Source organism: Diabrotica undecimpunctata, chromosome 10 (genome assembly GCF_040954645.1).
Source record: "Diabrotica undecimpunctata isolate CICGRU chromosome 10, icDiaUnde3, whole genome shotgun sequence".
NCBI lineage: Eukaryota > Metazoa > Arthropoda > Insecta > Coleoptera > Chrysomelidae > Diabrotica > Diabrotica undecimpunctata.
This window is the reverse complement of record NC_092812.1, coordinates 42,477,519-42,504,717: the sequence shown is the minus strand read 5'-3', so window position 1 is coordinate 42,504,717 and position 27,199 is coordinate 42,477,519. Positions and strand designations below refer to the sequence as shown.

The 27,199-nt window shown below is 32.3% G+C and overlaps 1 protein-coding gene across 1 annotated transcript in view; it reads left to right on the top strand.

Moving 5' to 3' along the window:
* Positions 1-680: 680 nt before the first annotated feature.
* Positions 681-27,199, top strand: part of Alas (5-aminolevulinate synthase) — a 41,244-nt gene continuing 14,725 nt past the window's right edge. The window contains exons 1-2 of the mRNA XM_072545899.1: positions 681-835; positions 897-1,053. Of these exons, the coding sequence (XP_072402000.1) occupies positions 909-1,053 (145 nt within the window). The 5' untranslated portion in view covers positions 681-835; positions 897-908. The remainder of the gene's footprint in view (positions 836-896; positions 1,054-27,199) is intronic.

The window sequence follows — 27,199 nt, the reverse complement described above, 5'->3', positions numbered from 1 at the left end:
GGGGTTATTAACATAAAATTATTTCGACCTGAATTTTACATAGGTAGGAACGCTATGATGCTTATGAGCATTAATTTTAATGAATTTTCATTTAAACGTGATAGAACTAAATAAACCGTAAATACTTTTTAGATATGATTGCCGTCAATATCATTACATTTTTCTCTAACCTGTATCAAAGTGACCAGTGTTCATTTCTTTCTGTAATTAATCATATTACTGTCATGTGCTTTTACAATAAATTTCCGGCAAATTTCGTTTGTCGCGTCGTTTAGACCTTATATTTCTGTTTTCCATTTTACAGCCCAATAGTATATGTAAATCTCTTATTTCGTACACAATTTATAATTATCGTAATAGCGAAATACTTTTGTCGTTGAATTACCGCTTTTAAGATGGTCCAGGTTTCTGTAGCTTACAATAATTCTATAAAAAATGTCTGAGCTTTTTTATTTTAGAGACTCTAAGCCTTCATCTTTACTGAATGTGTAAGTGGTTTTACTTCATCATTCTTAAATAGGCCTTCTCTATGTGTTCAAGTAATACTACAATAAAAAACATATATAGCTTTTTACACATTTTCTATTTATCAATATATTAGCCGCAGGCGCAAGTTATTTAAACTGGCTGGTGCCATCTCTCTGAGCATGACACAACTATATCTTCTTGACCTTTAATCAGATCTACAAATTGTCCAATTGAAAAAGTGGTGGAAATACACAAGGTATTTATTCAAAGAAAGGGAAACACAGCGCGCGGTAGTGGAGAGGATTTGACCTACTGAGTACTGACGTCAAATAATTTAAATTAAATTTCACTTTCAAATACATTACATGTAAGTGTTTAGTAAAACAAGTCCCAAAAGTAAGGTTACATAAGTTTTGAGTTATTTTCAGAAATATTGAAAGATGTCTTGTCCATTCCTTTCAAAATTAAGCCAAGCTTATTTGAAGAATTATGCTTCTCTTTTGGTCAAAATGTATGGTAACCAATGTCCTGTGATATCCAGAAGCATGAACAATGTTGCCAGTAAGGCTGAAGTTAAAACTCAAGGTAAGAAACTCATTTCATAATTTAGCAAATTAATATTTTACTACAACTGAAAATAATAATATCTAGTCATTAGTCATAAAACTTCGGTAATTTATTTGGTGGGTTATATTTATTATGGAAAACTACTAATTTTTTCAATCAGAATTTGAAGGACCAGTATCAAAGAATATAGACGCTTAGCGTTTATATTCTTTGCCAGTATTTTAACCAAAAATTACAATAAAAGTTGTCTGAAATATCACAAAATGGATTGTTAGTGAACATAGTTGTAAGTAATGTCCAATACTATTATATACCTGTTAGAAAGTATTCAAAATTAATTTAATTCTATGGAGTTCCTTAAAGGACAAACTGAAGAAGTATTGGTATATTCATTATTTTTTTGGTGCTGGCATACCTAACACTGCTGTATTTGACATTTTTCTTTATTTGTAGTGATATGTGTAATTATACATAGCCATCTGTTTAAGCTTTCAACAAATTCAGTCTTTCATATCCTTAAGTTTTAAATAATTTACAAATGTCTGACTGCCATATACCTACATACATCTTTTAGTTTAACTGAAAATTATTTTAATCTGGTATAACTTGAATTTTTTCCACATTCGAAACATATTTTAAGCAATCAGATTCCTTGTTTGCTTGCCATAAATGTTTTCCCCTTTTTAACAGTTTCTTTTATTATATATGTTTTATGAAGTTATCTGTTTAATATTTAAACATCAGTATTTTATCCTAAAAATCTGCATATATTCAAGAACATCATATGATTTAGATCAATGATAATACATTATTAAAACATGTTATAATAAACCACTTAATACCACAATAATAATATAAAAGGTTAAAGTGCCTCATTGTTTTCTAAATCTACATATTTTGCGAAAGAATTTTTGGCTTCACTTTGATAGTTTTAAATGTGTTGAGCCAAAAACATGATGTAACTTCAGTATATGGCAAGCGTTGAACTTGTGAAGGTAGTGAGATTTGAACTGTATAATGTCAAATAATGCCAACAAAGAGTTTTCCTATTATTTCTATTAAAATATTTGATACCCTTCTTTCCTAAGATTTATGACTTGTTAATAATGAAAGATGAAAGAGAAAGTATCTTTTGTGTATTTTGGAGTGTTCATATTTTTTCAAAACTTTTAGAAAGTTATATGCCTCAATATTTAAAATATTTGTAGACGAGAAGTTATGAAAAACTGAGCTTTGTTTTTGTTAGTGTTTCTTGATGATTTCCTGTAGTTTATTATCCATGTATCTGTTCATATTCATAATTATTTATATTGCAGAAACTAGAAAAAAGCTTAACATGTTCACTGTCCTAATAGACCAATCAAGTTATTAATTTCATCACAACTGTATATATGGGTTTGACAGTTGAAATTTAGTGATGGTGAACATGGGGATTTTTAAATCACGCAGTGATCAGTGACATCACTGTTCTTTTATGTACAGTAACAGGTAGTCACAGTAATTGTAAACTAAACAACACGATTGTGATCACTCTGTGTTAAGTAGCACTATAAAAACATATTGCTGATAATGAATATGTTTAATTGACGCAACTAGATGGTTTGACTTATAATAATACATTTACAATACTACCAATAAAGTAATCCATTTAAAACACTATAAAACTTTCTCTTTAAATAAAACTTAAAATAACTCTAGAATTTCACTTAATTTTTTTTTTAATTTTAAAAATGTTTTTGTGAAAGAAAACATATATTCAATAGGTTTATGATATTATTTTAGAAAGACAAATATCACTAGATAATAACATAAAATATCTGATATTTCAGTTCCTAATATTCATCATTGGTAAATCCCAAGATGTTAGTCACTGTTCCCCAAATCACGTTCACCGAGAATATCATAATATTTATTATCCAAACACGTTTTGTGAGACGTTGACTGTGGATTGATATCTGATATATCTGGTCACTGATCAGGGTTATCGAAGTTAGCAAAGAACAGTTGTTATTGGTGATTTATAAATCACTGTGACTGAATCACGGATAGTGAAATCACGTCCCAAGAGCTAATTTATATGCAGATGGTCCAGATAATTTGACTGAATGGATCTCAATAATCCGGGGCTTATTTTCTTCTTTAAGACAAATAACCTTACAAAAAATTTACAATAACTCCGTAGAATCAAGTTAAAATTAAATGGTTTAAAAATATTTGGAAAGCTGGCTAAAAAACACAACTTAACAATCTTTTCTTTTTTTGTTCGTCATTTTGTGTATCTTTTTTTCTAAAAAATTTGTTGACATCAAATCTCCAAATAGACAAGTTTTTAAGTTACTATCAAAATAATAAGTGTGACGTTTTGATTGTTTATTTAAAAATAGTTCCACTAAAATATTGAAGAGCTCCTAGAGAAAGAGTCTTTTTGTAATATTTCATACTACACATTTCAACTGTGAAACCTGTCTATACAGTTGTGTCGAGTAAAAACTTAAAAATGAAAGAAGAATCATTATAAATGAAGTACTGCCACTGCAGAATTTTCTTCTCCTATACTTTGAAGCTCTCTCAACTTCCTAATAGAAGAACTAAAAAAAATATAAAATACACATCTTAGCACTACAGGAAACACATTTAACTGGAAACAACGTCGAAAAGATTGGCCCATACACGTTTTATACAAGTGGAGGCAATAATAGGAATTTTGGAGTGGGTTTTCTGGTACATGAAGACGTGGAGCAGGTAAAACGATTCGTAGTAAAATCTGACAGAATGTGTGCAATTAGAATTAAAGGAAAAAATAACATGATATCGTTGATAAATATACATGCTCCAACAGAAGAAAAAGAAGAAGAAGTGAAAGATGAATTCTATGAAGAATTAGAGTCATTGTGTGAAGAAATGCCAAGACAAGACACTAAAATTATTATAGGCGACGCCAATGCAAAGGTCGGAAGAGAAGATATATATAAAAACATAACAGGGGGTGAAAGTAAACATTTGAATACAAATGATAATGGACAGAGATTAATCACATTCGCAATTGAAAACAGGATGAAGATAATGAGTACCCATTTTAGGAGAAAAAATATATATAAAGGAACGTGGAAAATTCCGGGGTCAAATGGAACTAATCAAATAGACCACATCTTAATACAAGAGAAGTTTGCGAATTTAATAACAAATGTGAAAACGTGCAGAGGGGCTGACGTAGACTCAGATCATTTTTTGGTTAGAATTAATATGAGAGAAGCAATAATTAAAAGGCATAAACGGAAAAAGAAAGTGCAACGTAAATTTAACTTTGAAAAACTGCGAAAATTTGAGGTAAAGCAGGACTATCAAAAGGATATACAAGAAACCTACGCTAAACAAGATAGTACTACTGTGAGTAACATACAACAAAAGTTCTTGAAAATGACAAACACTATAAAGGAAGCTACGTCGAAGAACATACCAAGAGCAAAAAGATTTAGAAAAAACCACTGGTTCAATGACGTATGCAGAACAGAGTTAAAAAAAAGATCAGATTTGAGATTAAAAAGTTTACGTTCGCAAAAACAAGACGACCTAGAAAGGTATGCCGTACAACGAAAAAAAGTAAAGAGAATCCTAAGGGAGCGGAAACGAAAGTATATGGAGAATAAAATTAAGCGCATTGAAGAAAATTACAAGAAAAATGAAATAAAAAATTTTTATAAAGAAGTAAAATACATTAAAACTGGGTACCAGGGAAGAACGATGAATGTAAAAGATAAGCAAGGAAACCTGATAGTGGATGAAGACCAAATATGTGAAAGGTGGAAAGAATATTTCGAAGAGATACTAAATGACGAAGTGACTACTGAAGAAAATTGTTATGTTCCTAGACCTCAAATAGTAATAGAAGAAATACCAAAGCCCACAAGAGAAGAAATTGAAGAAATAATAAAAGATATGAAAAACCAAAAAAGTCCCGGGGAGAGCGGCATTGTGGCAGAGAACATAAAATATGGAGGAGAGGTCTTAATAAACAAACTTGGTGAGCTAATACTAGAAGTATGGGATGCCGAAGAAATGCCTCAAGAATGGAATAAGTCGATTATAATTCCTATACACAAAAAGGGAGATAGAACTGAATGCACAAACTATAGAGGAATATCCTTATTAGAAGTAATGTATAAAGTACTCGCCATACTAATTAAAAAACGATTAGAAATATATATAGAGAAGAATCTAGGAGAATACCAGGGAGGATTTCGGAAAGGAAGATCAACAACCGATCAAATTTTTATGCTAAAACAAATCCTGACCAATTGCTATGAATACAACATTTCAGCACAAGTACTTTTTATTGATTACAAAGCTGCCTACGATACAATAAACAGAAACAAGTTAATAGAAACACTAAAAGAATTCCAAGTGCCAGAAAAAATAATAAGATTGGTAAAAATGACAATTAGACAAACCATTTGTGCTGTGAGATGCAACGGTACAGTCTCAGAAGAATTCGAAGTGAAAAAAGGTGTTCGCCAAGGAGACCCGTTATCTACATTGATATTCAATATAGTTCTAGAAAAAATTGTAAGGATTAGTGGGATAAATAGGTCCGGTACTATTTTATACAAGGAGCACCAATGCTTAGCATACGCTGATGATGTGGTTCTCATTGCAAGAAATGGAAAAGAACTATCAAATATAACAAAAAGACTGATTCGGGAAAGCTCTAAAATGGGACTGAAAGTTAATATTAATAAATCGAAGTACATGGAGATCTCGAGCAAAAAAGGAATAAGCACCAGGGGATCCTTTAAATTGGAGGTGGAGAATGGATCAGTTGTAGAATTCGAGAAGGTGGATGAATATATGTACTTAGGTACTCTTATTGATCAGACATGTAAAGAAGAAACTGAAATCAACCTGAGACTGACCAAGAGCAACAGGTGTGCTGGAGCCATGAGCAAAATAATTAAGGCCAAAGATATATCTCGTAATACAAAAATAAGAGTATACAAAACTATAATTAGACCCACAATGCTATACGCTGCCGAGACATGGACTATGAACAAAACCGTACAGAACACATTGGAAGCATGGGAAAGAAAGATACTTCGCAGAATATTTGGTGGAAAAGTAGTAGAAGGAGAATGGAGAAGACGAACTAATGCAGAAGTGTATCAGTTGTATGCTAACCCTACAATAACAAATGTGGTGAAAAAACGTAGACTAGAATGGCTCGGCCATCTAGAAAGAATGCAAGGTAATAGACTAGTCAAGAATATTGCTTGGAGAGTACCTGAGGGCAAAAAAAAGAGAGGAAGACCAAGAAAGAAATGGAGAGATGCAGTGATGGAAGATGTCAGAGAGATGGGAATCAGAGATTGGAAGCTGTTAGCTAAGAATAGAAAACGATGGAAATTATCCATCCAGCAATGGGCCTAAAAGGCCTGTTAACGCTGTACATACATACATACTCAACTTTCGTTTCGTAACTATAACTTGAATTGTCATCTTTGAATTTTTATCGTAACGTCCTGGACATACGAATAAACGGGAACATAATTATAATGATATACGAAAAAATGTTAGGACAGTGAACGTGTTAAGAATGATTGTGTTTATATTAGGTCTTAAAATGTATTATTTTTTTCATAGAGGTATTGCTTGTTGCCTTGATGTGAGAAATTGATGTTTATTTGAGCATTGTGGAAATGACTAGTCAATTTTAGCGCATTTTCTAAATTTATTAAAGCTTCTAATAAACGCAAATTTCATGTTTTGTGATTAATTCACATTTACAATGTTCATAAATCAGCCTCCAGCATGTACATAATTTTTGTAAATGAGAGTGACAAGACAAATTTAATATCTTCTTTGATTACGCCATATCTGGGGTGCTTGATGATATAATTCTATATTTTTATAAACACAAAATAAATCAAGATAGCGTATCTACAAGTATAAGAATGATGAATCTGAAAGTAGATCTTCTTAGTGTTAACATAAAGTCAAAAATGCGTAAATGTTCTAAAGATTATTCCACTTGAAAAATTAAAAGCGGGTACAAAATTCAGTTCAATGAAAAATTAAAAGTGGGTACAAAATTCATTTCCTTTTATTATATGGAAATAATCTTTAATATCGCGTATCACTAAATTATTTTTAGCTCTTATTAAGATTTTAAAATTTGCAATAGTCATTGTATTTAAAAGTGTAGGAATGTTATCACGCTGATGTAGAAACGTTCAAAATTCGCTACGGTGTAAATCTAAATCTAATTAAAAATTAATGTATGGACATAATCAATTATCAGTCCTTTATTATTCAAATCGTTTAAATTTTTTTTATTTATTTCGAGAGGATTCTGAATAACAAATCTAACGTTACCTTGGAAAGACAACTTTTTTTGATTTTTAATTTTTACTGATGCCTAGTCATATTCTTTTAGTTCGTCATGACTACTTAGTATCTAGTTTGCCAGTATTTTCCATGACGTCTCAATTGTTCTGATGCTATTGTTTTTATTTTAAAATATGCAGATTGATGCATATGTCGATGAAGTGTTGGCTAATTTTCGTTTTGGTGTGTTCATACCAAATATATTTTCAATATATACGAGATCCAATTCCATACTTTCCGAATGACCGAAGTTGCGTTGTTACTCAACGTTGTTTTCTTTGGTCGCTTGTTTCTGGTTCATTTTTGTCTCATGTCTTAAGTTAGTAAAAAATAAACCGTTTTTCGTCACAACTGTGTAGACCGGTTTAACAGTTGAAATGTGTAGTATGATATACCTATTACAAAAAGGTTCTCATCTACGGAATTAATCAATTTTTTAAATGAAAATATTTTGAAATAAACAATCAAAACTTCAAACCCATTATTTTTCTCATAACTTAAAAAATTGTCTATTTAGAGATTATATATTAACAGACAACTTTTTTAGAAAAAAATATAAACAAAATGAGATATGCTAAATTAAAATCGGATGATAAACAAAAACGTTATTGCAAAATAAACAACAAAATCGCTGTTTTTGAATATTGTTAATAACTTTTTTAATATTTATTAAAATTTGTTTAAATGTACCTGAACTTGAGGGTCTTATTGTGTTTGAATTGTGCGAATTGACTTGTTTTTATTAATTGAATTTGTTTATGACTGAATGGATCATAATATTCCTGGGCTTATTTTCTTCTTTAAGACGTATACTAATAACCTTTAAAAGTGTTTTTTTAAAATTGCATTTTTATGTACACAAAATGATTTAATAATAAATAGCTTTGTTTAAGCTTATAAACATTTACAATAACTCGGTAGAATTTAGTTCAAATTAAATGGCTAAAAAATATTTAAAAAGCTGGCTAGCTCATTTGAGAAGTGATATTCCTGTTGTACCAATTATACAATGTACATAGAATTACTACTCTCATCTGTGTTGGTATTGGGAATATTGTTGTGAATTTATTAAAAGGTTCAATATTTATAACACTTACGAATTTAATTTATTTTTTATTTATATTAACTTATCTGACAATAATTTATATATATCCGAACGTAACAATTAAAGCGCGAGCGCGTCTTCAGATATTAACTGTCCCTTCCATGAAAGCTCCGTTATTATATATCAAAACACAGCCGGTCGAGAATTCAGCCTGATTATACTAGAAGGTCAATCCGGGTCATCGCTTCGACCGTTTTCTGGAAGGTCCGTTCAGGTAAATAGAAGCCTCTCGTAAAATCTAAAACATAAACATGTGAATAAAAACATGTTTACAGGTTTAAAATATGACTCATATTTTTACGTAACAATATAATCATCTGAACTGTCGCTATTTCCAAACATATTAGCATTTTGTTCCTTATTACCTCCCTCACTATCATCAGAACTGCCACTACTTTCTGATAAATGCAGATGAGTTCGTTTTTTTCCTAAATTCAATTTTTTTTAAATTTATTTATTCTGCAATTATTGTGCTAACGCGACTCCACCTTTGCAATCATGAACGAAAATAGGGAGTTACAGTCGTAATATTCCTATCGAGTGTCGTCGTCCACCGATTTACACCGATTTCCCACTACTTGCACTACTGTGGGAATCCCACAAAATTAGAAGTATTCTTATAGGACACCGCATTCACATAGACATAGATAGGAAAACACTTATATTCATCGTCGGTCGGGACCGTCTTGACTCTGAGAGCGATTCAAATAGCGACTGCTATGACCGTCTTGTCCCAGAATACCCATAATAAATCGACGGCCAGGACCGTCTTGTTCGTGAAAGTGTTAAAAAACCCAACAGTTTCAAAATAGAGCGCCTTATACTGGACCAAATTTGGTATTTCTTTTTTTAAACTGTGGTACAACATTAACATAATAACATTTATCGTATTTTGATTGCAAAAGTATCAAAAACAAAGCAGCTAATTAACTACATGAGTACAAATCTTTTCTTAAATAGCCTTTTGTTATTTATTTATTTAAAATATAATTATATTAAATAGATATTGTTTAGAAACATTATTAAATTGTTATTTATTAACAATTTTTTCATATACACTGATTAAATTTGAAAAAATCAGTTTTTTAGTATTAAAAAATATTTTTAGAATAAAAAATCGTATATATAATATTATGTTATTTTAATATATTGTTCATGAGGAATTATAACTTCTTAAATATCTTATATGTGGCTTTCAGTTTGTCATCAGAACATGTACCCCAGAAATAGCAAATTAGGTGCATTATAACCCAAGATTGAATGAGCGGGAAAAGCCCTGGACCTGATATGCTTCCTATAGAAATCCTAAAAATTCTAGATGAGAAGCACATTGATGTTTTAGTGACACTCTTGAACCAAATTTATAGTTCAGGCGTATTACCCAAAGAGTGGTTAACATCTATTTTTATTTGTCTCCCTAAAAAGAAAAACGCAAGAGAATGCAGCGATTACCGCACCATTAGCTTAATGTCTCATACGCTAAAGTTACTACTTAAAGTCATCCATAACCGAATATATCACAAACTGGACATAGACGTTAATGATACACAATTTGGTTTTCGCAAAGGCCTAGGAACACGTGAAGCTCTTTATTCACTTAATATACTAATACAAAGATGCCTGGACGTCAATCAAGATATATACGCATGTTTTATTGACTATAATAAAGCATTCGATAAAGTACGACATAAACATTTAATGAATGTCCTGAAATCAAAGAAGATTGACTACAACGACCTCAGGATCATATCAAATTTATACTATAAACAGCGAGCAAAAGTACGTGTTAACGAACAGCTGTCAGAAGAAATTGAAATTAGATGTGGAGTAAGACAGGGATGCGTATTGTCGCCAATTCTTTTCAATGCCTACTCCGAAGAGGTCCTGAAAAAAGCTCTTGAGGGTGAAACAGCTGGAATAAAGGTAAATGGAGTCCCCATTAACAACATTAGATATGCGGACGATACTGTAATCTTAGCCGAAAACATTGAAGATCTTCAGAGACTGGTGACCAGAATAGCAGAGTATGGAAAAGAGTATGGTCTAACAATGAATGTCAAGAAGACGAAATTTATGAGAATATCGAAAACTCAAAGAAATAACGAGAATCTTCTAATAAACGAAACCAACGTCGAACAAGTGGACAAATATGCATACCTGGGAACAATGATTAACTCCACAAATGATTACAATCAGGAGATAAAAATAAGAATAGAAAAGGCTAAAGCAAATTTCAACAAAATGAGAAGAGTTCTATGTACCAGGGATTTAAAACTGGAACTAAGAGTTAGGTTGGCGAGGTGCTATGTTTTTTCGACTTTATTTTATGGAATGGAATCTTGGACCTTGAATGCGACATCAATGAAAAAACTGGAATCATTTGAGCTGTGGGTGTACAGAAGAAGTCTGAAAATATCATGGACAGAACACGTCACAAACAAAGAGGTTCTGGGAAGGATGAGCAAAGAAATGGAAATTTTAAATTCAATAAAAACAAGAAAATTAGAATATCTCGGACATATTACACGTGGAGAGAAATACACCTTGCTCCAACTCATCATGCAGGGAAAGATCCAAGGAAAGAGAAGCATAGGGAGGCGTAGAATGTCATGGCTGCGCAACCTGAGAGATTGGTACGGATGTACATCAAATGAACTTTTCAGAGCAGCCGTCTCAAAAGTCCGAATAGCTATGATGATAGCTATTCGGACCCCGACCTCCGCCGCGGAGATGGCACTTGAAGAAGAAGAAGATAACCCAAGATATGTCAATTTTTTTCTACCGCTCTATTTTGTAACTGTGTTGGATTTTTTGAAGAGCTCGGCTGGCACTCTAGTCGGAACCCAAAGTGCTCTTTGTTTACAACACTCCTGTTTAAATAATTTTCAATAATTTTGTTTGCTAAAAGTTTTGTCATAAACTTTCACTTTTGTTATAAAAATTGGTTACTTTCATCGCTTAATGTTGTTAATTTACTTAACAATGATTTAAAAAAGGGTGTATCTTGGCTATCCTAGAAATTTTTTATTGTTTTCACAGTTGTTTCTTAACCAGCTTTCCAAATATTTTTTAGCCATTTAAATTGAACTAAATTCTACGTCGTTATTGTGAATGTTTATAAGCTTAAAAAGTGCTCTTGATTATTAAATAATTTTGTGTACATAAATGCAATTTGTTGAAACTTTTTTTTCCATACGTTATTAATATAGGTACGCCTTAAAGAAGAAAATAAGCCCAGGATTATTGAGATTCATTCACATATAGGTAGCACTATCTGTAAATCCTAAGATGATAGAGATGCTCCTCTTCGACAGAAAAAGAAGAATCACGGGCTTAATACCCGTGACTACAGTCTAAACTTTTCTGACGACGTGAAATACCTATTTATTACCCTTGACAGGAAGTTAACATGGAACTCACACTTAGATGGTAGAGCTAAAAGAGCATATTTTGCCTATGAGCAGTGTCGACGAACGGTCGGAGGCACCTGGGGCCTTTCGCCCAGGGTAATCGCCTGGGTCTACACTGCTGTCATTAGGCCAATTCTAACTTACCTTAATTGCTTGGGTACCAAAAGTGCTACAGGCAACAGCGATTAACAAACTAAACTATATTCAGCGGATGGCTTGCATAATTATAACATGTGCCATGAAAACAATACCAACTGCTACAATGGAGTTGGCCATTGGCATCACGCCTCTAGACATATATGTCAAAGAGGTGGCGCTGGTGACAATGATGCGGCTGCGCTCAGCTGGTGCAAACTTTGATGTAGGAATGGGAAAATTGAGAACTCTTTTCTGGGTATAGAGCTGGATGCGCTACCCCTGTTACAGGCAGGCTGCGACTCAATTAAACCAAAGTTTGTCTTTGACAAACTCAGTAAAATCGAAACAAGATAGTATAGGGAGACAAACGTGGCAAATGCGTATTGCATATACACCGATGGCTCCAAAATGGAAGAAGGGTCAGGATGCGGAATGTACTCCAGATCGCTGAACCTAAGAATAAAGTGGGGTATGGGCAAAAATGCCAGCGTAGTTTAGAAAGAACTGACTGATATCTCCATAGCCGCAAAAGAGATAACACAAAAAGGTATAGCTGGGAAAACTATAATAATCTGCACATATAGCAGACAACCGCTACTAACCTTGAATAGACCACGTGTCACATCAGAGTTAGTAATGGAGTGTCACGAGTCACTAACTCAATGGGGCAAGGATGTAGACTTGCCAGGGTAACACTAAGTAACCTTGAAAAGTCAGCATCAAAGAAGTACTTGGGAATGACCAGGAAAAACCTACGCTTGACAGTTGGTTTTTTAACTGGTCATTGTCAACTAAGCAAACACCTCCACACACTGGGGCTAGTAGATACACCTCTATGCAGGAAGTGTGAACGAGAAGACGAAACTGTAGAGCATGTCCTGTGTGAATGCCCGGAGTTATCGTTAATACGAGAGTACGCGTTCGGCGAGTCCTGACCCACACCTCCCACATAAGGGAGATGTCCCTTGGTGACTTGTTCATCTTCCTAGAAATGGCAGGATGGACAATGAGCTAAGGACGTCAGCCCTCTGGGAGGATGTACAGTGGGTCAATTGTGGCCTAAGTGCTGTGAAACTTAACTCACCCTCCCTACTCTACAGATACAGATAAGATGTCATTTTGTGTATCTTTTTTTTTCTGAAGAAGTTTGTTGACGTCCAATCTCTAAATAGACAAGTTTATAAGTTACAGGCTAAATCATGGCTTTGACGCTTTGATTGTTTATTTAAAAATATTTCCATTAAAAAATTGATGAATCTCTAGATGAGAGTCTTTTTGTAATATCTAATACTACACAATTCAACTGTCAGACCTGTCTATAGAGTTATGTCGATTAAAAAACTAACTTAATTGGCCTAAATGAAATCTGAGTGTCACCTGACACCCAGAATCCTTATCATCGACTCAGTTTCTACTGCGATTTCTCTTGTATATGTTTTTTTTCTTGTTTTGTTATCGTGAATGTAGAATTATTAATATTTTAATTAAGTTTTTTGGATTTTACAAATGAACCAATTAGGAATCTGGATTTTTCAAATTAGAAATCAATTATATTTAAATATTTTGATAAATTGTTTGATATACGTAACCCTACAATGTAGCACACTAGCATACATTCACTAATAATTAATATCGCTGTTCCTTAGATAAAATTTTACTGTTCCCCTATCATTTGATAGAATCAACCGGATGGAAAAGATTATAGCAATTGCTATATTAGCCAAAATACCTGTTACATATTTTTGTTTGTTGTATGCGAGACATCCTTGAAATATTATTCAATATACCTTACGATTTGAAAGTCAAAAACATTAATTGAACGTTTAAGCAACTAAATAGGCTATTAAATAATTTATGTGTTTATAAATTGCCGACACGCAAAGATCTAGAATAGATCATATATAATTAGGGGACATAAAACACTCGAATACTGAAATAAAATAAAAGCTGGCCTTAATAGTTTTTTCTCATTAGATGTCCTTACCCTCTCCTCCACCAACTGTTTCCTTTTAATTTTTGCTAGTAGAGGTTATTGATTTATCTATTGTATAATGTCTTTATTTCTGTATCTATTGTGATAAAAAATTAAAGTTTAACACTTGTATTTATTTCTTTCTTTCCTACAAATATTGTTTTATTTGATTCATAGTATGATAGTTGTTTTTCTTCGTTTTCCGTCATTCCCTCCATTTCTTCGTCCCTTGGCATTCATATGTTTCTACCATCTCCAACTCTTTCTCTTTGATTTTGGTGTTTTGTTTTTATTTATTATCATTATCTTGTTCTTCTCGTCGTTTATTTCTATCTACATTAGCCCGTCTATTGCGCCTGTATTCTGATTTATTAAGTCTTATCAACTTAAGATGTAGTATTAGAATTCTTAGAGACATGCCTTTGTTTTCTATAAAACATTATCACACAAACTATAGCAATTTCTCTCCTATTAACATAATTCTGACACTGAGAAATGACTTTAATCAATCTTATGATTTGATGCATATAAAATCTGTAAGATTTAAGCACTTTTTGACTGAGTATGTTGGGATCTAAGAAAAGTGACCTTTAACTTGGACTATTCATTTCATTTTAATAAGATTTTCAGAAAAGTTTAAACTATTTTGGTTTATTTTATTTTAATTTAACCATTTTGTTTAACATTATTTAATAATTGCTTAATCATGATTTAATATTTAGTTTATAGTATTTTTAGTTATGGTTCGGATATTCTATTTTTAAAAATTAAACAATATATATATATATATATATATATATATATATATATAAGAATTACTGGATATTAGTGACTGTCGATATAAACAAACAACACAGTTTATTAGGGTTGTAGTCAGAAAATTGGCCGGAATTTTAATGAAACACTCTTTTAACTTTTTGTCTAGCTTTCGGAATGGTTTTATTCCTTTTTCAAGACACTGTAATAAGAACAATATGTAAATATTTATAAAATATCACAATTCTTCAGTACAACTTACTAGTCGTAGAGATTATTTGTAAAAGCATAGACACTCAACATTAATAACACACATATAAAATATAAAATAATGGACAAAATACATTCTAAAATTCTTTAAAATTTAGGTACAGATAGCGAAACTTAGTTTGTCATCTTTTATTGGTGTGTTTTAAGTCCGACACATAGAGAACAAAAAGAAAAAAACCCTATGATTAAAAAGTAATTAGGTGTACTTAATATTATATTTCTTTTTAAGAAATACTAGAGGCCCATCTTAGGTGATTTTAATTTTTAAAATTAAATAAAAAAATAAAAAATAAATTAAAAATCAAATTAAATAATTTAATGATTAAAAAGTTTATGTTAAATATTTTAAAATAGGTTTGCAAAAGTACTATGATTTTAAGCTTATAAAAAATAAAATAACTCAGACGCGGTAACATGTGGGAAGTTAATTTTTTTTATTGGCCATGTTGGCATTTTTATACGAATTCAAAGAAAAACAGAATGTCTTACGACTCTTAAAACCCGAGCTAGCCCCTTTTTTCAAAAATTCACCGGGCTTTGTGTATAAAGGGTAAGCAATTTAGAAAGAATTCTTGAAAAGATTAAGAGTTCAAGTTGAGAAAAAAAAAATTAAAAACAATTCCTTTAAAAATGACCGTCCATGATGCGCCAAATTTAAAGGGTTTAAAAGCGAAGCGATTTTATTATTTCAAAAACTTAATTCAGAACTTCAAATTTATAAAACTTGCAGTATCTCCGGTTCTAATCAACGAAAATTGATGTTTTTTTAGTTTAAGCTCCTTCGTGTCATAGATTATAAAAATGTATTCAGTTAATTTGTGAATTGTTTATTTAACCGAGTAATTTGTTAAAAAATATACAGTAGGACCCCCATTATCCGGGGCTCTATTAACCGGGGTGCCAATTAACTGGGGTAACAAAAAACAAATTTTTTATTTTTGTTATTTTGTATTTATGTATTTATTTTTTTAAGTATTTTATACGCAATATATTTTATACGTATGTATAATGTTTATTATGAAAACAATGAATACGAAAGATTATTTTTTATTTTTAACAGTTAAATATGTACCTACATAATTGTTACTCAAGTAAATAAATAATGAGATAAAATAAATAGAAAAACACGGCAAGTGGTTTCGTACGAATGGGTTTCGTCAACATCGACCTATTCAAGCCTTCTATAAAAATAGGAACAAACATGTTTAACGACTTTCTCAGAAACTCGGTCAGCCCTGTTGCCTACAGAACAAAAACAATTCAGTTGTGCCACAGTATGCAATATACACAGTATGCAATATACTGTGGTTGTGCTTTAGTCTCCATTTAAGTTACATATTACGAAATGTCGCAGAAAAGAAAACGTGTAGTTTTACGGCTTGAACAGAAATTAAACATTATAAAACGTGTTGAAAAAGGTGAAAGTGTTAAAAAATTGGCAAGTGAATTAAGAATCAGCGGTGCAAACCATATGTCCTCGGAAAACAATGAAAAAATCTTCATTAAAAGACTTAGATGAAGCCGTCTACCAATGGTTCATTCAAAAACGTGCTGCGGCAGTTCCTATTTCGGGGCCAATCGTAAGTGAAAAGGCTATATTTATGGTTTCATGAAAACTTGAAAATTGAAGAGCCATTCTCTGCTTCCCAAGGATCTCTACACAACTTCAAAAAAAGACACGGTATCAGGCAGTTGGCTAGTCAAGGGGAGAGTCTTAGCGGTGATAATGTTTCAGCCACATTATTTATTGAAAATTTTAACTCTTAAAAATGTAATTTAACTCCCGATCAAATCTGCTGATGCAAATGCTGATGAATCAGAATTATTTTGTAAAATCCTTCCTTCAAAAACTTTAGCTGCTCAATCCGAAAAATATGCTTCTGGTCACAAACTAGCAAAGAACGGCTTACAAAATATGTCTTCCTTGTGACTATTACAACCATCGAAAAGCTTGGATGAACCAAACAATCTTTTCGTCGTGGTTTAAAGATAAATTGGTACCTTCAGTGCGTCACCACTTGAAAAAGAAAGGTCTACCTCTTAGAGCTGTTTTATTACTCGACAATGCTACTTCCCACCCAGCTGAGTCGACTTTGACGACTGAAGATGAACAAATTTTTGTTTATTATCTTCCACCAAACGACACATCCCTGATCCAACCGATGGATCAAGGAGTAATATCCAGTTTAAAGAGAAGATACAAACAAATATTCCTGAGATTTCTCCTTGAAGAGAACAACAGCAAAGATTCAATAAAATAAATTTTAAAAAAGTCGACCATAAAAGACCCCATCTTTTCAGTCTGTGAAGCCTGGGTAAACTTACCCTTCAAAACATTGAAACTTTCATGGGGGAAAATATTGGAAAAGATGATGTTGTACAAGAAACCTCAGAAGAACTGGAAACAGAATCATTTCTGGAAATTTGCAAAACTCTCCCGGATTTCATTTATGTTGATAGGGACATGAAAAACTGGCTGGAAAATGACAGAGACGAATAGGGATTTGAACAACTGAGTGACAACGAAATGGCAGATCTCCACAGAAAAGATGGGCCATCTACTTCGTCGCAGTTTGAAGAAAAATAATAAAACACAACCAAGCATTGGAGGCAACACATCTTCTGCTAAATTATTTTGAACAAGAGAACACTGATTATAACAGAATTCTCTTGCTACGGACTATGAGACTATGGACCTACGATCTTTCCATCAACTATACCATACCAAACATTAAGACTCCATCTACCTTGAACCTGCACCTCATGTATCCAGTGCGGATTTTCTTCAGCCCAATAATGCATATTATGCAGATTAACACCACCGGCACTATTAAACGTAGCCTCGTCTGTCCACAAAGTCTTTGACATGATATGCGGTTGTTCTTCTAGCAGACCTAACATCCAATTGCAGTAATCCAGCCTTGCATCAAAATCTGTAAAGCTTGGTAGAGAACTACATGATAAGGATGCAGTCCAAAAAACAGAACAAAATATTGGTGAAAAATAAACCACTATATTTACTAAAACTTAAAATATCTTGAAAAATCCACAATTGTTTCACAAGATAAATCGTGCATAAGTATTATATAGTTTCACAAGTAAACGGATAAAAGGATAAAAGCGTCGTGTTGCCGTTTTTATCGTAATATTAAAATAACAGTTGAATCTAAAGTTTAAAGGGAATTCCAAGTTTCTGACCTAAACGTTCACTTTATAGAAAAACCAACCTGTGATGTTTTAAAATCCTTAGAACAGTAGTTTTGGGTATGTTTAATTCTATAGAGATTTGCCGACTACTCACTATGTGGATTCTGTTGAATTAAAGCAAGAACATTGATTGAATTATCTTCGATCATACCTCTACTACGTCGTTTAAAACAAGGACGATGAAAACTACCAGTTTCTCTTAATCTTCTTGCCTTTCTTTCAAATACTTCTTTGCCATAATGTCTCCTATCAGGATATCTTACAGAATATATACGTGAGGCAATAGCGGCATTTTGGTGAAATTCGAAATAAACTCCAATCATATCATACAATTCTGTATTTGATATACTCATCACGAATTATTAGTACTGATAATTACTAATATTACCAATATTAATATGTATTGAAAAAAGTGCAACCTTTAATTCAAATTATAATATAACACTTCTTAACAATGTTTTGACTGCTGTCAATAAATAAACAATATGAACTCCCCGTCAAATTCATTGCCGTGGCCTACTTAACTATTTTTAATCATATGAAATAACAATGATCAAAATAGGTATCAACATTAAGATTCTTCTGCTATAAAAAAATTTGAAAGTCCCTACTGACTTTTTAATTTAATTTATAATACAGGGTGAGTCAATACTATACTTACTTATGTTTATGCGTTTTTATTCATATCTCGAGTTCGACAAAAGCTATTAACATGCGGTTTGCGCCATTTTGTTACGAATTTAATCCAGTTCCATTATAATTTACAATAAATACGTGTTTCCATTAAACATTTTGAAGAAAAACAAATTTTAATTTTTTCTATTCGAAAGTACCCTCTACCTATGACAATTAAAACTAAATGCAATTATTTTATAGTAGATGTAAATTAATTCATCGACACTTTTTCTAATGACACTAATTTCGTTAAAATCGGTTGATCCAAACCAAAGTTATAGGTATTTATCCACAAATACTTTCCCACTCTCCCCCACCCTTTATTTGTAAAAATAAAAAAAAGGAATCGAACAACTTTGTGCAGAATTTAGGCCTCTTTCTAGTTGACTTATTTAACACTTGGTATAATTGCGCATATTTTCCAAAAAAACTGGTTTTCAAAGTTTTCTTCACAGGTTACGGCCCCTAGCGGTTAGCCCAGAAACTTGAAAGTTCTTTCCAGCGATTTCTCTTGGCCACTTTTACTAAGGAATTTTTCCTCCTAAAGTTATAACATGACTAGTTTCTGATATATAGCCGAGAGATCGGCTTATTGGACCACCCGGTACATTCATTATACATACATATGTACCTATAGTTTATTTATTGTATGTACATAGTTTTGTATACATACATACCATAATTTAATATACACATGTAAGTACATACATATGTGAAAAAACGTTTGTTTTTTAATAAAAGTGATTTTTCGGATACATTTTTTAATTATCCTTCTTATCTATCACATTAAGTCAAAAACATAATGTATTTTCATTATCCGGTGTTTTCGATTATCCGTGCACCCCCAAACCCGTCATTACGCCGGATAACGGAGGTTCTACTGTAAACAAATATTTATTTTGCAAAATTTTACTTTTTTCTTATTATTAATAGAAAAGGTTATGAAATAATAAGCAACTTTTAATATTGTTGTATTATAGCTATAAATAATATCTTTTAATAATAAGTTTAACCAAATATTAAATTTCTATTTGAAAATCGAGTCTACCACTTCCTGTTATTGATTTCTGTCAAATGCTTTTTCTTTCAAATTCTGAATATTACTTTTTTGTTAGTCTTCATATACGCTGTCCTTTCACCTCTGTTTGGGGTCTACCTTTTCTTCTTTTCTGTATTGGCTTTCGTGATAGTACCATTTTCGGCATTCTTTCCTTTCCCATTCTTTCAATGTTCTTATTCTCTGTGCTTTGATTACCTTCGTTATTTTGTGTTCAATATATAGTTCTTTAAATTCTTTATTATTCCTTCTTCTCCATTGACCATCTATTTTCACATCTCCATATATTGCTCTTTGCATTTTCCTCTCCCCAATTTCTAAAGGGTCTATTTCTGATTTTTTAAGCACCCATGTTTCGCATGCACATGTAGCTGTAGGCCTGATAACTGTTTTGTAGATTCTAATTTTTGTTTTTCTTGAGACATATTTGGATTTCAATAATGATCATAATGCTCCATACTTTTTGTTTCCTTTTGCTATTCTTCCTTTAATCTCCCCTTCCTCATGCGCCTTTTCATCTAGGTGTACACCCAGGTAAGTAAATTCTGAAGCTCGTTTGATCATGCATGTATTTTCTCCTTCTATTCCCAATGTGAAGTTATCTTCTTTTTCTTTATCTGTTTCTTCCATTATCATGTCTTTTGCCTTTTCATTGTTTATTATAAACCCAAGCTGGTTTTGCCCCTTTTATTATATCGTTCATTAATCTTTTTAGTTCCTTCTATTTTGATAAATTACCAAATTTATCAAAAGCAGTTTATTAAAGACAAGAGTGTCACGAAAAAGACTTTTTATTTTCTAATTTCTGTGTGTACGTGTAATCATCGAAAACAAAGAAGAATTATAGAAGATTATAGGGGAGAAGGGGGTTACTGTGGACCATTTTTACTTATTAGCAAATTAAAAAATATGTATAAGATTCTTATTGCTGAACTTACCTCACATATTTACTGTAAACATCAACTCAACTTTCGATGTGAATATTTTATTTGTATCTTTCTTAATAGAACAAATATTTTGATTCAAATCGGAATCAATAATTTGTCCACAATGACCCCGTGGTGGGGTTAAAGTGGACAGAGTATGGGGTTATAGTGGACGCATAGTAAAACATATACAGGAATACTGAAAACTTTATGTTAACAAAAAGAAACTACGATACATTATAAGAACTGAAATTAATATTAAATGAAAATAATCTTCCTTGCCTTTTCGTGCCAGTGTCTACTGGGTGCTCCAAAATTCCGACAATATCGTTCTTGTCGACAACTGAGACATCTTCAACTTCGGGAAATACGAAATTATTCACTTTTTTCCTTAAAAAATTAATTTGTACCTCCACATCTCGAATATCTACGATTTGGCCAACATAGTGTGTTACCGATTTTTACCCATAAATTTTACAAGTACGAAATCATTTTTCTCCATTTGTTTGTCCATAAAAATATCGTTGTCCTGACCATCATCTTCCATCCAGCCTTCATCCTCTGATTCAAGTATTACTTCTGTAGAAGAATTGGAAGAGGAAGATTCTTTCCTACTCCTTTTTGGTTCATAGGAAAGAGATTTCTTCACTCTATTCTTTTCTCGCATTTCAGCTCTTTCTTGCGCACGTCTTTCCTTCAAATCTTTAGCCTCTTTTTCAGCTTCCAACTGATCTTTCACTGGTGTGCTCGTGTAAATAGTCGACTTTTTATTTTTTCTTGCTTTGGAGTTTGATGAGCGATCTGCTTTTAGAAAAGGGCGGCAGCTCTCAGGAGTAATTACAGCTGTTGATGTAGTTGCTACTGATGGTGAAAGCGTAATGGGAGCTACAGGTAGCAGTCTTGTGGAGATTGAAGCAACTTCTAATATTCGCTCAGGATCTTTAGGATTTCTTGGGTTCATTGCTGTTGGTGGTTCTTGATTCCTATCTGTTGTTTCGGCAGCTTCATAATCCTCATCGGTGAATACAAGACGATTTATTGGCCATAAACCAGCAGATCTGAATCCAGATGTTATATTCTTCATTGTAAATGCCACAGGAAAAGCAATACCACACAGTTGAGCAACATCATATATTTGTATAGGTCTGCCTGGATGATTTTGAAGCCAGTCTCCCATTGCAACCCGTAATGCAGCTTTATAAGAACCATATACTGCAACATCTAGCGGCTGTAGTTTGTGGCTACAATGTGGCGGAAACGATAAAAGAGTAATTCCAGATTCTCTAGCTAAGTTTATAGCTTCCAAACTTATATGACTTCAATGATTATCCATTAATATCAGTAGAGGGTTTTCTTTAGAAGCACTTAAGTGCATTTTTATGTGCTTTAGTACTTCTAAAAATAATTCCGCAGTCATATAGCCAGACTGATGAGCCAGACCAATGCTCCCTATTGGTGCACCATCTAAGAACCGGTCTTTCATATTCTTCCTGGGGAATATGAAAACTGGAGGTATTGCTTGTCCAGTGGCTGTTATAATTCCGCACATTGTAACATTTTCACCGCGTTCTTGAGAGGCCACAGCTCCTATTTGTTTTTTTCCCTTTTCAGCTATACGTTTGGGTGGTGGTAAGACCGTGGGTATACCTGTCTCATCTAAATTTATTATCCTTTCTGGCCTTCCTTTAAATTTATCTAAAACTCCAATGTAATTATCAAAAAATAAATCCACGTTGGATTTGTTAAAGGCTGCATCTCGTGCTATGCTTGTATTTTCAGGTTTTCTAAGAGATAAATCTCCATGTCGTTTCATAAATGAATATATCCAGTCCTTTCCTGCTATCTTATTTTTAGTCCAATTCGAAGGAATTTCTATTTGTAGAGCACTACCATACTCAAAAGCTAGGGTACAAGCCTGCTTGTAAGTCAAGCCATAATGTAATCGAGACGCCTTCTTAAGATAATTGACAATGTGTTGTTCTTGTTCATCAGAAAATATTTGGCGACCTCGAAATTTATTGACGCCAGAAACATTCAAGCTAACAATTTCTAACTCATCTTCGTTACCTGAATCATCACCAGAGGGTATATTAGCATCTTGAAGGTTCCTCTTAGCCAAAATGACTCTTTTGTGAAGCATACTTTTTTTCAATTCATATTTCTCTGCAATATTTCTCAAGCTTCCTTTTTTTCTTAGGATATCCTTTATTGCACGCTCTACAACTTTTTCATCAATATCAGCTCTCGCCGTTTTTCTACTGTAAGTCCTCATCTGAAACAAAAAAGCGATTTTTATCACATGATTTTTGGAAATATAATCATTTGTGGGGTTAGTGTGGACAGCTGATGATTTGTCCACACTAACCCCGAACGCCATGTTTGACAGTAACAATGGAATGACGTTTCGAAAAATGATAATTTTATCTCATTCCATATCAAATTTAGTAATTAAATATTCCAGAAGCCATACACTAACTTAGGTATACAATTAGTTCAATAACTTCAATTTTAGTATAATTTTACTTACCGTGTGAAATAAATGGATACAACACACAAAATCACTTTCTGTCACTGGCGGCCATATTATAGAAAATATTTCAACCAACTTTTACGTGGTGTTCGGTGGCGTTAATAGTCACTTCCTGAACAGACTGGGCGGCAGATTTAAATGCGAGTTTTTAAATAATTAACTATGTCCACACTAACCCCATGTCCACACTAACCCCCCTCTCCCCTACGAATTTATCTGTGTAAGGAGTGGTCCGATAATCTTTGAGAAACATGATCCGTCATAAAGTTATAAATTATTATTAGCTTTTTTTAACAGATAAGAATTAAAAGTAGATAAAAATGGTTCGATGTTTTTATGGCATATAGTAAATTGGTGCTGTAAATGCTTATTCAATAATGGGTTATTCAATCAATGGTTCTACACAATTTATCAACGATATTACAAAAATTATAAAAAATGTATTATCAATTACTTGTTGATAATAAAAAAATAACACTTCAACACATTATTAATGATATTAAAAACTTGCTTTATCAACAAAACTAAAATAAAATATAAAATAAATTGCTTAGTCATAATTACCAGCGAAAATGTTACATGTTATAAAAATTGTTGATGTTTTTGATCACTGTCAACGTAATTATTTGTCCGTGGTTTGGGATACCACAATTCTTTGATAAACATGGAAATCGTTGACAAATATTTTGTCATAAATATTTTCAGGTGTTTTTGGAAATTATAGATGTGGTATCAGATTTCCGGAAGGATGTGTTTACTAAATTTCTGTTAGAATTGTTTGTGAAACTTGTGAAGTTTAAGAACTTGCATACTCATAATATACTGTACATAAATTTAAATACACATAAAAAACACTTTATTTGTATCAATACCGATACTTTTACTTTATACAGATATAACCTTGTACCAAAAGTTTAATCATACCATAAGGACGGGATTGCAAAATGTTGAATGGAATTTACTTTCACTAACAGATAACTTTTAGATCTCACTTTGAATAGATATTATATGTACAGTTTTTCTAATAGTAACTTGTAAATAGTACTTTCATTCTAGTAGTCCAGTAACTTGGGCGGAAAATAGGACCTTACCTCCCAGTTCTGTCGGACTGCATAGATGTAGCTGAAATTTTGGATTTAAGCTTGTCTTACCCTCCTTTGCAAAAGTTTTATATGGGCGTAGTGTACATTTTGTTTTTAAGTGGTTAAACTACCCCTAAGTGGAGAATATAGGAAAACACATATTTAAGCGTTTTATGCATTAAAATCTGATTACACATATTCAATGATAATTTGTACTTTAATACAAATTTTCAACCCTTAGAAACTACCGCTTATGACGTAAATAACGTTAAAAAATAATTTTTTACAATGTAAAATCCTAAACTTATGAATTCAAATCAACAATTCATTCATCGATTGTGACATGATCTTTTATTGATTTCAACTTTTTAAACCCTAGAAAGCATCTCTTTATGCAGAAAAATACTTAAAAAGCCTATTTATAGTTTAAAATGTTTTTATTTTCCATTTAAATAAATTAAAATTCATTCCTCGCTTATGAAACGATATTTCTTTAGTTTAACCCTATTCAACCTATAAAAATCACCCCTAAAGACGACTATAACGTTAAAAATAGTTTTGTTTTAAAAGTAGATAGATGTACACTAGCCTATCCCAGGGGGGCCGACGGCTTAACGTGCCCTCCGAAGAACGGTGAACAGCTCGTATTATTTTTAGAAATGAAGATGTCGTTGTTGGTGCCGAAATATTCATCTACAAAACTGTTATGCTTACTTTAGATAAGCCCAGTGAGAGCTCCAAAATACGTATATTTTTCAACCTCCACAATTATCTCCCAAAAATATCATTGGTTTTTCTTCACTAAGTAGGTTAATTTTCAAGCTTTGATGTATGTATACATAGTCATTTGAAAAGTAGTTTTAAGGGTTCATTAGAAAGCCAAACTACCCTTCAATTTTGAGAAATTAATTTTTGAAGCAATCGAAACGGGGGTGTTTACACCAAGACGTACATTTTAATCGGTGAATCTCCATTGTTTTTTACGGTACAGAAATTTATAAAAAACGTTAAAATTTACTGAAAAAAGAACTACATTTTTATATGCCATCACTTTTTACGCATATTTTGATAATTTTTAAGTTATTTTGAAAAAAAGAAAAAATTTTAGAAACTTTCAAAATGGACGATACATTTTAATATAACTTTTTTCAAAAATAATGCATTTTAAACCAGTCAAACTCCTGGATCTAATAAAGAACACTAAAATAAAATGTAATGTAGAATTCAAAAGATTAATTTTGATTCTGGTGGATATTAGATCAATTATACTTCCACTCTTTTTCTTAAAATATTCGAGTTCATTTTTAGGAGCTGTAACTTACCCAGTTTACATGCAAATGACATTTTGTAATGCTCATTTTAAAGGTTTTTTCATTAGCTATAAAAAACTTTAATATTATTACCCCCGAAAAATCAACCCTTTTCTTACAATTTAATGTTGAATACATTGATCCAAATATTCGCAAAAGAATGCCTTCTTTCACCGATCATATCTCAATTTGTATCGTTTCTAGAATATCTTGTAGAATATCTTGTCTCTCATTCTTCTTTTATAAGTTTCATTTTTGTTTTGCATACTTTTTCGATCAGATGCATATTTCTTTAATTATTCATGAAAAACCGTTAAAACACGTTACTTTTTTCAATGAAAAATCCCTGTTTTCAACCATAAATAGCTCAAACATTATTTACTTTCTGAAAAAACTGTATAAAACAAAAGTTACTTAGAATTTAATCTCCTACCGATTCGCGTGATTATTTTGAGCAATTTGCACCCCTTAGAAGAGGTGGCAACCACCCAGTAGCGCACCTAGAATTTGCCTCTGGGGGGGTTTTGGTTGGTCACCAAATTTTTTTTATGATGTTACCTCCATTTTGAGTCCTTAAAATGTGTAAGTAGCAGTGTCGGAATAGGGTCCTAGGGGGGGGGGGTTTAACCCCCAAACCCCCCTCGGTGCGCCACTGCAACCTCCTCTGGGGCGGAAGCACAATAAGCGTTATTATAACTTTTGTACTTTTCTATCAACTCACTAAATTTTAAGTGAATCTGTTCAATCTGACAAAATTAGGAGGTGAACAGCCCCAGTGACTGTAGTATAGTGTTTAGCCATTTGCTTGTTCGTGTATGAAACCTCGTTCCATCTTTACATGGGGCATCCTATACTTCCTCTTACTATTATGTTTAAATGTTGGTTTTTCTTTCTTTTTTATTTAAACAAATATACAACAAAAATAACAAATTAACCACTAAGGGTTATTAGCGGGGAGGATACACAAACAGTAAGATACATATTGTTAGATAAAAGAAAAATATTTTTTTTTTTACAATTTGGTATATAGTTTAGTCATTTTAAGATAACTTAATAAATACTGTAAGTTTGACATTAGTACACTTTTTAAATTGTCACTAAGGGCACACGCGATTCTTTCGTTCTGGTACACTTTACACTTAACAATTATATGTTTCACTGACAACTGAGTGTTGCACTTGGTACACATCGGAGCAGCCTCCTGGTTAAAGATATGCTTGTGGGCAAGGAAAATATGTCCTATTCGGAGTCGGTTGATGATGACTTGGTCTTTTCTATTACTTGGTAAGATGAGATTGGTTCCTACTTGACTTAGACATTCCTTGAGTTTGTTGACAGTGTGATTCCA